Source organism: Erythranthe guttata, chromosome 4 (genome assembly GCF_056151865.1).
Source record: "Erythranthe guttata isolate IM_541 chromosome 4, IM_541, whole genome shotgun sequence".
NCBI classification, from domain to species: Eukaryota; Viridiplantae; Streptophyta; class Magnoliopsida; order Lamiales; family Phrymaceae; genus Erythranthe; species Erythranthe guttata.
Window position 1 is genome coordinate 10,892,148 of NC_142536.1, and position 12,176 is coordinate 10,904,323.

At 38.7% G+C, this 12,176-nt stretch overlaps 1 protein-coding gene and 1 pseudogene across 1 annotated transcript; both read right to left on the minus strand.

Moving 5' to 3' along the window:
• Positions 1-4,259: 4,259 nt before the first annotated feature.
• Positions 4,260-5,100, minus strand: LOC105976325 (uncharacterized). The gene is made up of 2 exons (XM_013001599.1): positions 4,362-5,100; positions 4,260-4,279 (listed from the first exon to the last, which is right to left on the minus strand). The coding sequence occupies exons 1-2, from the start codon at positions 5,098-5,100 to the stop codon at positions 4,260-4,262; spliced, it is 759 nt and encodes a 252-aa protein (XP_012857053.1).
• Positions 5,101-5,165: 65 nt separating this feature from the next.
• Positions 5,166-8,376, minus strand: LOC148771125 (uncharacterized; annotated as a pseudogene).
• Positions 8,377-12,176: the final 3,800 nt, after the last annotated feature.

The window sequence follows — 12,176 nt, forward strand, 5'->3', positions numbered from 1 at the left end:
GCCTCTCGTTCAAAACGTAGAGACGCCCCTCAACAGTTAGCACAAGCTTAAGACTACGCAACCAATCTAGGTAATTAGGGCCATTGAGTTTATTGTCGAGGATTGACATTATGGGATTCTTAGACATAATTATCTGAGACATATAGAGAAGAGGATTATTAGAGATTCGCGTTAAATGATTGTTACAATTAAATGTTTGGACTTATGTTATTTAATTGTTCTCCCACTAATTTTATCGAGTTCCACTTCCCTCTAGTAGACAAACGAGAAAACTGATTTTTCTTAATGGGCTTTAGGTCCAATAGACAAATATAACCCGTAGTTAATCTAGCCCGATTATATTTGCCCAAAGGTAGATCACAATCAATCATATCCACAATATGACCCTAAATTAATTTTCCTCACACTTGATAATGACCTAAGTTAATCTCGCGAATATCAAAATCGTCGTGTGTCAAGTCTAACCTACCAATCAAAGATGCTCATAGAACTCGATTATGCCAAACTAATGCAGTCCCTAGTTAATCTAGCCGACCACGTTAATTCAACATAACCCTTTTCTATGGCTACCTTCATCATTATGTCAATTGAATTACAGCTTACTCTACCATAGCACTCCCCGCTAACACGGCTTACTGCACTATAGTAAAGGGCTACACATAATCCAACCGTTGGCAGAAGGAAAGAAATAACTCAACAGATTGGGTTTTTCTTTATAGCTTGAAATGATTCTTAATTAAAAGAATGAGGGGTTTTGATTAAGTGTTTTATCTCATCAGAAGGTTTTGGATTGGTCTATGTGATTCCTACATCTATGTTCTCTAAAGGTATATGGAAAACGCATATTGTCCTAAGAGGAACATACGACCTAATTTCATAATTAATTACATTAATTAATTATCGAGTTTTCAAAATAATTATAGAACCTCAACTAGCATAAGTCATTCAAATAATGTTGAGGTACTACTAATTAAGTTGAACTTATAATCAATATTATATATGTGTTCTATTAATTGAAATCAATTTAACAATTTAAATTAATTAATTAATCTAACACCTATTTACTAAAATAGATGATTGTCGATCCAATTATCTAATTGGGATTAATTGAAAATAATTTTCCAAAAATTAAAATCAATTTGTTTTAAGTTTAATTTTAGAAATCTGAAATAAAAAATTTTTTTTTTTTTTTTTTTTTTTTTTTTTTTTTTTTTTCAGTGGTCCGGTTCGGCCCAACCGGTCTGACCGGTTCGGACCGAATCGGGCCGGTTCTGTCCGGTCCAGCTGACCCAAATCAGTGGGCCGGGTCAGTCGGACCGAGAACCGGTCTGACCGACCCGAATCCACTTGGATTCGGTCAACTAAACCGCACACAACCATCGAACCGGCCGGTTCGGCCGGTTCGATCCGAACATTTAAAAAACCGACATTTTAAAAACAATTTCAGATCCGATTTTCCAATTTTAAACAATTTTAAAGCTGGAAAAATTCTAAACAATATTTCAAAAATATTTTAAACTTACGAAAACTCCCAATTACATAATACGACAATCGCTACTTTAATAAATCGAACATGCATATTAAAACGAACGCAATTAATTGCGCAACGAGCTCTGATACCACTGTTGGGTTTCGGGCACGCGTACGCAGCGGAAAACAAAAATTTTATGCGAATTAAACGAGTTTTAAATCACACAAGTACATGCCCGACAAATTAAATCAATTAATTGCGTACCTTTGCGCTTCCAGCGAAATTAAAAACAACATACATGCTAATAAATTTAACCGAATTTAAATCAATTAACATGCTCGCAATTTAAACCAAATAACATGCTCGCAACGATTTAATCGATTACACGTAATCACATAAAATCATACAAACACAAGCATGAAATCATAGTTTAAATTAAACCCTAAAACGAAACTAGGGTTTCGAGTATTTACCTCTTGACGCGTGAGGTAGGATCGAACGATTCGTCGTGATTACTACGGAAACCAATCCGTAGAATCGGGGTAGCAATGGAGCAGCAGCAGCGGCGGTGTGGCAGCTCACGGCGGCGCGTGTACAGCACGCGCGGTTGTGCGAGGCGGCGCGTGGGGCAGCGTGCGGCTTCGGCTCGTGCGTTGCTCCTCGATTCTTCGATCTACGGTCTTCCTCCTCTCGGATTTCACCTCGTATACTTCGATCTACTAAATCGTGGCACTAGACACGAAGTAGTTAGAATAAAACGGAAAGAAAATAAAGGAGAAAGAATACCGAACAAGAGCCGGCCGAGGAACGGCCGTTTCCGGCGACGGAGCGGCGGAGGTGGCGCGGTGGTGGCCGCGCGGAAGAGAGGGCGAGAGAGAGAGGGTGGCCGATTAGGGTTAGGGTTTTTTTGTGTGTGTGCTAGGGTTATAAATCATGTATTTATAGTCCCTAGCATGAAACCCTAGCGGGCTTAAGTTGGACTGGGCCCAACAGCTTAAGCTCGTTAGTTTCTTTAATCGCTCGTATCTCTCAATTCAATGATCGAAAAATTGTAACGATTACAATTTCCGAGTCATTATAATTTTCTCGTCATTACGAGTGCCATCTCTTATTTTCCAACTTTCCAAAAGTGGAAACCCTAGTTCAGTGGACTTTCTAAATTTGGAAACTTCCCGATTTAGAAAGTTCACTAACATGTTCGCTTATTCTTTTCCTTTTCTTATTCTCATTCATAATTCCAAATTACGAATGTTGGACTCAATCATATTGACTTCCAATTATGCAAAGATAAACTATTTTATCTCTGACCGTTTATTCAAAGATCTCATGTGCACGAGCAGTGTGACCCTCGATGGTTCAGGTGTAAGCTAGCCGTGGGCCCACAACTCTTTGTGGTCAAAACTCGTCCCCTTCGAGTTACAATCAAGATGAAGCTCGTTTCACCTTAATCACCCAACGAATCAAGATTGGCGTCTAGCAACTACGCGTCATGATTCCCTAGATACAAATGAAGTGCCTGCAAGAACCTTCAGATATAGTTAACGTACAGTACGGTCCCTTCGATTCATATGTCCCGATCGAACTAGAGGCATTGGTTCATCGAGACCTCTTTATATGTTCAATAACGGTGCGATCGTTCTAAGTGTTGTAATCGTTACGTGCATGACTTAGAGAATCGAATCCTCTAATCATCACTTAGTCAGCTCTGGCCAGAGACTTAGAATGATTACAAACTTTCAGAACACACAGGACATCCAAGACTATTCTAGCGATCGAATCCCCGACTACAATGCACAGACCTCCCACTAGATTTCGGACTGCACGAACACTGGCCCTTGGGATGGTCCTCGGTGGAACTCAGGGACAGGTCACGATACAGCTGGTCCTCTAGTGAAGTCACGGTGATGTCTAGGTCATAAGGACTAATGGTGTACAACTATACCATAGATATCTCTACTCGATTATTGGGAACCACTTAGAGATTTCTAGGGTGAGGGAGTTCAGTGAACTCGTCAACTTACGAGCACCCACTTGTGCATGCCGATATCACAATACCGTTTACTGATGAGATGCAGTACACATACACTAAGTGCTAGTCTTAATGGGAAAGGCCGATATCCTCATTAGTGGCGTAACCCTTCGACTAGGAACACGTTTAACAGTTATAATACTTAAGTAAATATCTCACGATCCTAACGATCAATTACTAGTACTTGTAATAACTGTAAGGACTATATCTATGCTTGTGACAAAGGGACAAAGATATAGAATGCCAATGTGTTTTATCATTAATACGAATAAAGGTTCGTTTATTACAATAATAAATACGAAAGACCACAGCCACAAGTTGGCTTGTTGGTCACCTACTCTAACAGTTGGTACCTAGCCTTTACCAATAGGGTAACGGTCTAGGGTTCGAGTCCCCCCTCCCCTACTTTCCCTTGTAATGGACTTGAATTTAGTCAAAAAAAAAAGGTTCATAGAATAGTGAAGAAAGTAAAATTTATGTTTTTATATTCATGAAATCAACCAAAACGAACTAAATCGGATAGAATTCATTATTTAATATGTTATATTCGCTAGTCAAGCCAAAACAAATCTTCTGTGAAGCTCTTCGCACAAGATTGAAGATATCCGTCTTACTGTAGTTCTTATATCATCATGCCTGCTCCAATGAGATAAATTGATACGTAAGAATAGAAAATGTTCAATAAGACCGTGATTACTTAAATTGAAAAAAATTGAAATAAAATTAATTTTCACATTATGACTATTCTTCATCATCATATTACCCATTTGTGATACAACCTGCAACATGATACAACATTAGTTATTTTCAATAACAAATGATATATTGCAAATTAAATATTAGAAGTAAATTAAAATTTACAAGCAGCCAACACTTGCTTGTACACCACATTCTTTGTCGTCGTTTTTCCTCTAATGCCCGAAGTGTCTAGTTTGATTAACACTTTCGTAGTGGATATTGAAATTCCTCTTGATAAGGCAACATATAATTGGCCATGTGAGAAACCGGACTGAGGGAAATATACCCCTACATTTGAAATTGTTTGTCCTTGCGCTTTATTAATTGTCATGGCAAAGCAAAGTCTTACCGGAAACTGTTTCCACTTAAACTTAAATGGATAACCTTCATTCTCAGTTGGGGAAAGTGGTATTCTAGGTATAAATACATGTTTTCCACTATGCTGCCCAAAGACTATCTCTGCATCAATTACGTTATCCTTGAAATTTCTGCAGACCATTCTTGTACCATTGCATAATCCGTTTGATGGGTCTAGGTTCCTTAGAAGAATGATTGGACAATTTATTTTGAGTAACAACTTATGAGGAGGGAGACCATTCGGGGATAAAGAATTAAGAAATTCCTCTTCGTAATAGTTGTTTACATCATCAATCGCTTCATCATAACTATGAAATGATCTTGATTCCCCAGGAAACAAAGATATCAATTTCTCGTTCAATTTGTCCACATTCTCATTTCTTGTTGTGAGTATAGCCCGGCTTATCATGCAAGCAGCAAAATGAGAATTATTACTTAGAGATGGAAAGATAGCCATAATAAGCCGTTGTATCGAGTCTTCATCATTATCATAATGAATAATCATCTGTTGTGGAATTTGATATTCCCATCATATTTCCAACTCTAAGTAAGAACTCACAGAATTTTGGATCAGTTTTGGCCCTCATATTTGTGGACAAAGTAAACTTTTTCATTTTTCCCCATAGAGATGATTTGACCAAACTCATAAATTGTTTGGTTAATCGTTCTTCTAGGAACAACGGGTAATACTTGTCGGAAATCTCCACCAAACACAATAACTTTTCCACCAAAGTGTTGATCATTTCCCATTATATCTTGAAGGCATTTATCGACATTCTCAATAGCCCACCGTTTAGCCATTGGTGCTTCATCCCATATCAATAATTTTGCTCTACGCAATAGCTCTGCAGCTCCACTTTGCTTCGATAAAGAACACTCTTGTTGAGTCACTTGCATGTATTGGTATTTTAAATCGGGAATGCGTTGTCCGCCCACCAGGCATTATTGAAGCAGCAACTCCAGATGTTGCTGTTGCAATTGCTATATGTTTGTTGGATCTAACACGAGCTAACAAGGAACGATAGAGAAATGTTTTCCCTGTTCCACCTGGCCCATCAATAAAGAAAATACCACTTTTTCCTATTTGTATACAATCTAAGATTGTCAAAAAGGCTTTGTGTTGCTCAGAATTCAGCTTAAGTTTTGCTTCCAAATCTTCTTTAGGTATTAAAATTGACATTTCATCTTCTATCTGTTAGAGTAGGTGACCAACAAGCCAACATGTGGCTGTGGTCTTTCGTATTTATTACTGTAATAAACGAACCTTTATTCGTATTAATGATAAAACACCTTGGCATTCTATATCTTTGTCCCTTTGTCACAAGCATAGATATAGTCCTTACAGTTATTGCAAGTACTAGTAATTGATCGTTAGGATCGTGAGATATTTACTCAAGTATTATAACTGTTAAACGTGTTCCTAGTCGAAGGGTTACGCCACTAATGAAGATATCGGCCTTTCCCATTAAGACTAGCACTTAGTGTATGTGTACTGCATCTCATCAGTAAACGGTATTGTGATATCGGCATGCATAAGTGGGTGCTCGTAAGTTGACGAGTTCACTGAACTCCCTCACCCTAGAAATCTCTAAGTGGTTCCCAATAATCGAGTAGAGATATCTATGGTATAGTTGTACACCATTAGTCCTTATGACCTAGACATCACCGTGACTTCACTAGAGGACCAGCTGTATCGTGACCTGTCCCTGAGTTCCACCGAGGACCATCCCAAGGGCCAGTGTTCGTGCAGTCCGAAATCTAGTGGGAGGTCTGTGCATTGTAGTCGGGGATTCGATCGCTAGAATAGTCTTGGATGTCCTGTGTGTTCTGAAAGTTTGTAATCATTCTAAGTCTCTGGCCAGAGCTGACTAAGTGATGATTAGAGAATTCGATTCTCTAAGTCATGCACGTAAGGATTACAACACTTAGAACGATCGCATCGTCATCGAACATATAAAGAGGTCTCGATGAACCAATGCCTCTAGTTCGATCGGGACATATGAATCGAAGGGACCGTACTGTACGTTAACTATATCTGAAGGTTCTTGCAGGCACTTCATTTGTATCTAGGGAATCATGACGCGTAGTTGCTAGACGCCAATCTTGATTCGTTGGGTGATTAAGGTGAAACGAGCTTCATCTTAATCATAACTCGAAGGGGACGAGTTTTGACCACAAAGGGTTGTGGGCCCACGGCTAGCTTACACCTGAACCATCGAGGGTCACACTGCTCGTGCACATGAGATCTTTGAATAAACGGTCAGAGATAAAATAGTTTATCTTTGCATGATTGGAAGTCAATATGATTGAGTCCAACATTCGTAATTTGGAATTATGAATGAGAATCAGAAAAGGAAAAGAATAGGCGAACGTATTAGTGAACTTTCTAAATCGGGAAGTTTCCAAATTTAGAAAGTGCACTGAACTAGAGTTTCCACTTTTGGAAAGTTGGAAAATGAGAGATGGCACTCGTAATGACGAGGAAATTATAATGATTTCGAAAATGTAATCGTTGCAATTTTTCGGACATTGAATTGAGAGAGACGAGCGATTAAAGGAACTGACAAGCTTAAGCTGTTGGGCCCGGTCCAACTTAAGCCCGCTAGGGTTTTATGCAAGGGACTATAAATACATGATTTATAGGCCTTGCACAAAAATACAAAACCCTAACCCTAAAGCGGCCGTCCACCTCTCTCTCTCGCTCTCTCTCTCGCGCGGCCACCTCCGCCGTTGACGCCGCCTCGTCGCCGGAATCGGCCATCCCTTGGCCGATCTCTTTCGGTATTCTTTTCTTCTTTCTTTTCTTCCGTTAATTCTAACTACTTCGTGTCTAGTGCCACGTTTTAGTAGATCGAAGTATACGAGGTGAAATCCGAGAGGAGGAAGACTGTAGATTGGAGAATCGAGGAGCAACGCACGAGCCGAAGCCGCACGCTGCCCCGGAAGTCCGCGCGTGAAGCTCACGCGCCGCCGTGGTTAATCCGCCGCTGCTGCCGCTGCATTCCATTGCTGCCCCGATTGTACGGATTGGTTTCCGTAGCAATCTCGACGTGCTATACGCTCCTACCTCACGCTTCAAGAGGTAATCACGCGAAGCCCTAGTTTCGATTTGAGTTTTGTTTAAACCTATGTATTCATGTTTGTTTCGTATTATTTTATGTGATTATGTGTAATCGATCAAATCGTTGCAAGCATGTTATTTGGTTTAAACGCGAGCATGTTAATTGATTTAAATTCGGTTAAATTTATTAGCATGTATGTTGTTTTTAATTTCGCTGGAAGCGCAAAGGTACGCAATTAATTGATTTAAATTATCGGGCATGTACTATGTGCGTTTTAAACTTGTTTAATTCGCATAAATTTTTGTTTTCCGCTGCGTATGCGTGCCCGAAACCCAACACTATCTCTCTCGATAAATCATCCAGGGCATCATTCAACTCTGTTGGAATTAGAGGAAGATCATAGGAATTAATTTTTTTCCCATACTCTCCAAGAAAAACTTTAAGCTTTTTAAAGATTTCGTGACTTGTAGTTTATATGTGGTTCCTGATTCTCTTTTGAAGTCCTCGGACATTGGATCGAAGTAAGAATCCCATAGATCATTCACATTTGTCGGTGCACAATAAACCAGTATGATAGCGAATAATCTTCTTAGCTCATGCGGTATTTGAAAAGATATTGCTTCATTTAAACATTCAACTATACTTTGATCGGACTCCATTAATCCTCTTCTTTGGGCAGCCTCTTTGAAGTTTGAGCAACTCATATGATTAACAGTTAGCAAGTCCTGAAAAGATGTTGGCCCTCTAACATGATTCAAGAGTAACGGAAGATAAAATCGTTCTCCTTCTATAGGATTTGCCCCATTTATCCGTCCTATGACATCTCTTTTCTTTCTCTCGCTCCAACATTTTTACTAGTCTTTTACTTTCTCTACTCAAAAACACTAGTCTTTTACTTTCTCTACTCAAAGATATTTATTTTTTCCAAGTCTTTACAGAATCACTAAAATCCAAATTCGGGATTAATCATTTTATCCCATCCTGGTGCCTACGAATTGGCATCAGAGCCATCTTAAAAATGTCCACTAACCTTGCTTCTCTTGTACCTCGTTTCAATGGAGAAAAATTCGATTATTGGAGTAATCTTATGAAGCTTTGTCTTGAATCTCAAGACATTTGGAGCGTTGTTGAAGACGGTGTTCAGACTCCTGAACATGAGGATCAATTGACGAATGCACAAAGACAAACTTTGAGAACCGAAAGGCAAAAAGATCGAAAAGCTCTTTTCCAAATATATCAAGCCATCGAAGTTCCCGTCCATGAAAGACTAACCAAGGCGAGTAGTTCCATGGAGGCATGGGAAATTCTACAAACAACATATGCCGGGAAAAATGAAGTAAAGAAGGTTCGTTTGCAATCTTTGAGGGCTGAATTCGAAAAATTAGTGATGAAAGAAAACGAAAAAATTGTTGAATATTTTACAAGAATCACCTCTGTTGTAAATCAAATTGTCACAAATGGCGAAGTCATGGAAACCCAAAGGGTTGTCGAAAAAATTATGCGAAGCTTGCCGGTGAAATTTGATCATGTTGTTGTGGCTATCGAAGAGTTACAAGATCTTTCATCAATGGCGTTGGAGGGTCTACAAGGACGATTGGAGGCACACGAGGCAAGGATTCTTCAAAGAAATCCTCAAATTTCTTCTTCGGATCAAGAATTAAAATCCCAAGTTACATTCACGGGAGGCCGTGGCTCGTTCTGTGGACGTGGCCAAATAAGAGGAGGACGAAACTCTTACAACAATTACCGTGGACAAGCCAAATCAAATGATGAGGCGAAAGAGGAGGAGAAATATTTTCCGAACAATTTTCAAAGAGGAAGAGGCCGAGGCCGAGGATCATATAAATGTACAAGGCCTTACGTTGAGTGTCATTATTGTCATAAACCGGGACACAAAATCAACGATTGTTGGGAAAAATATCCAGAAAAAAGACAAGAAGTTGGTTATTTGCGTGAAAATAAAGTCGAAAATATGGAGATTTTATTGATTGCATGTAACGGTAGCTTTGAAAATACTTGGTATTTGGATAGTGGTGCGAGCAAGCACATGACGGGGAATAAAAAGTTATTCTCAAATATTGTCGAAGCTAGCCATGGGACAGTTACGCCTGGAGATGGATACACCTATGCAGTAGAAGGTGTTGGAGAAATTGTCTTCAAAACAAAATCCGGAAAAGTCGAAACAATGTATGAGGTTTACTATGTACCTAACTTGGCAAGTAATTTGCTAAGTGTTGGTCACTTGATGAGGAAATGTTTCAACATGTTTTTCGACGACTTTACTTGCGTTTTGAAAAAGAAGGATCAACACATTGCAAATATCGGTATGACCGGAAATAATATTTTTCCGATCAAACTTGATAATTTTGAAGCCTCTTGCCATTTAACTGTGAAGGACGATGTTTCAAAGTTGTGGCATGACCGGTTTGGGCATCTTAATTGTTCAAGGATTGCCGAACATTAAAGCCATGGACGAAATTTGTGAAGAATGCCAGCTGGGGAAGCAACACCGAGAGCCATTTCCTTCCAGGTCAAATTGGGAATCAAAGTCACCATTGGAGCTCATTCATAGTGACCTTTGTAGACCATTTCAAGTTCCCTCTCTCGGTGGTAATCGGTATTTCTTTTTATCTATTGATGATTTTACAAGAAAAGTTTGGGCTTATTTTGTGAAAGAAAAATCCGAAACTCTTTCATGCTTCAAGGATTTTAAAATCCAAGTTGATAAATTTTCCGGTTTCAAAATAAAAAAGTTGAGGAGTGATCGTGGTGGAGAATATTTATCTTCTTTATTTGAATAATTTTGTCGAATCCATGGGATTAGACATGAATTGACGGCCTGGTGTAGACCGCAACCAAAAGGTGTGGCGGAGTGAAAAAATCGAACAATCATGGATATGATTCGGTGTATGTTGAAAAAGAAAAATATTCCATCGGAGTTTTGGGCCGAAGCGGTCGCTTCTGCCGTTTATTTGATCAACCGATCACCGACGAAGAGCTTGGAGAATTCTACTCCAAATGAGGTGTGCTATGGTAAGAAGCCAAATGTTAGTTATCTTAAAACATTTGGTTGTCTTGCATATTCACATATTCCAAATGCTATGAGGACCAAGCTCGACGATAAAGCCGAAAAATGCATTTTCATTGGGTATAGTGAGTGGTCAAAAGCTTAGAAGCTATACAATCCTCAAACGAAAAAAGTGTGATAAGTCGGGATGTCCCTTTTGATGAAAAATCCTCTTATGATTTTTCCAAAAAATCAGAATCATTAACTTGGCCGACCCTTCATGACGAAGAAGGGGATTCTCAAGCAACGCATCCAAATGATGGTGAAAATGAGTCTCCACAAAATTCACCATCACCCCTGCTAAGAAAAAAAAGGAGTTTGAGAGAACTGTATGATGAAACGGAGGAGGTGAATGCAACAAATCCTATTTTCTTTGCATTCTTTGCCAGAGAGGATCCAATCTCATTTGAAGAAGCCTCAAAAGAAGAAAAGTGGAATCAAGTGATGAAAGAAGAGATCAAGGCGATTGAAAAAAATGTAACTTGGGAGCTCACACCTTTACCTTCACACAAATCTCCTATTGGTGTGAAATGGGTGTTCAAAACAAAAACTAATTTTGATGGTTCTATCCACAAATACAAGGCGAGACTTGTTGCAAAAGGATACAAGCAAAAGGAAGGAGAAGACTTCAATGATGTATTTGCTCCCGTTTCAAGACTTGATACAATTCGCTTAATTATCTCTCTTGCAGAAATTTTCACTATGCCACTTGGAGGTCCCGTTTTCTGGAAAAATTGTTGAAGAAATGGGAATCAAAAGCAAATTCAATTTACGGGAGGCACTGTTGGAATAAATTGACTTAATGCGAATTCAATATTGGAATTAGTGGCAATTCAATATTGGAAGAAGTGGGCATTCATGTTGGGATAAGTGGAAGATTCAATGTTAGAATAAATGTGAATTTGAAGCATCGTTGTCTAGATGTATCTAGACATTCGTCTTTTGATTTTCCTATGTATTAAATTAGAATTAGAAGAGTTGTTAGTCTAAGAGTCATCTTATAATTTATTAGTAGATTAATACACTCCTCACTATAAATATGGAGTACTAGAGATGATTGTAAGAAAGACAAAAAAAAAAAAAAAACAAAAGGAGAAGTAATTTTTCCATCCACAAAACACTAGTCTTTTACTTTCTCTACTCAAATATTTTTTTTCAAGTCTTTACGAAATCATTAAAATCCAAATTCGGGATTAATCATTTTATCCCATCCTGGTGCCTACACTCGATAGTTTAAAAATATTGCCTTGTTTTGACTACTGTTTGGATGAGTATTAATGTTAGAGTAGGTGACCAGCAAGCCAACTTGTGGCTGTGGTCTTTCTCTTTTTCTTGAAATAAAACAATTGTTTTTCGTTCGTAATAATAAAACATTTCATTTGGCATTCTATATCTCTTATCCCATGCAAGCAGCATAGATATAGTCCTAACGAGTTACTCTATTACTGTGAG

Excerpts from the sequence above, each read along its gene's own strand:
- LOC105976325 (XM_013001599.1), bottom strand. The coding sequence starts at position 5,100 with ATGATTATTCATTATGATAATGATGAAGACTCGATACAACGGCTTATT. Across the intron at positions 4,280-4,361 it reads CAAGCAAGTGTTGGCTGCTT|GTTGTATCACAAATGGGTAA; the intron begins GTAAATTTTAAT and ends ATCATGTTGCAG.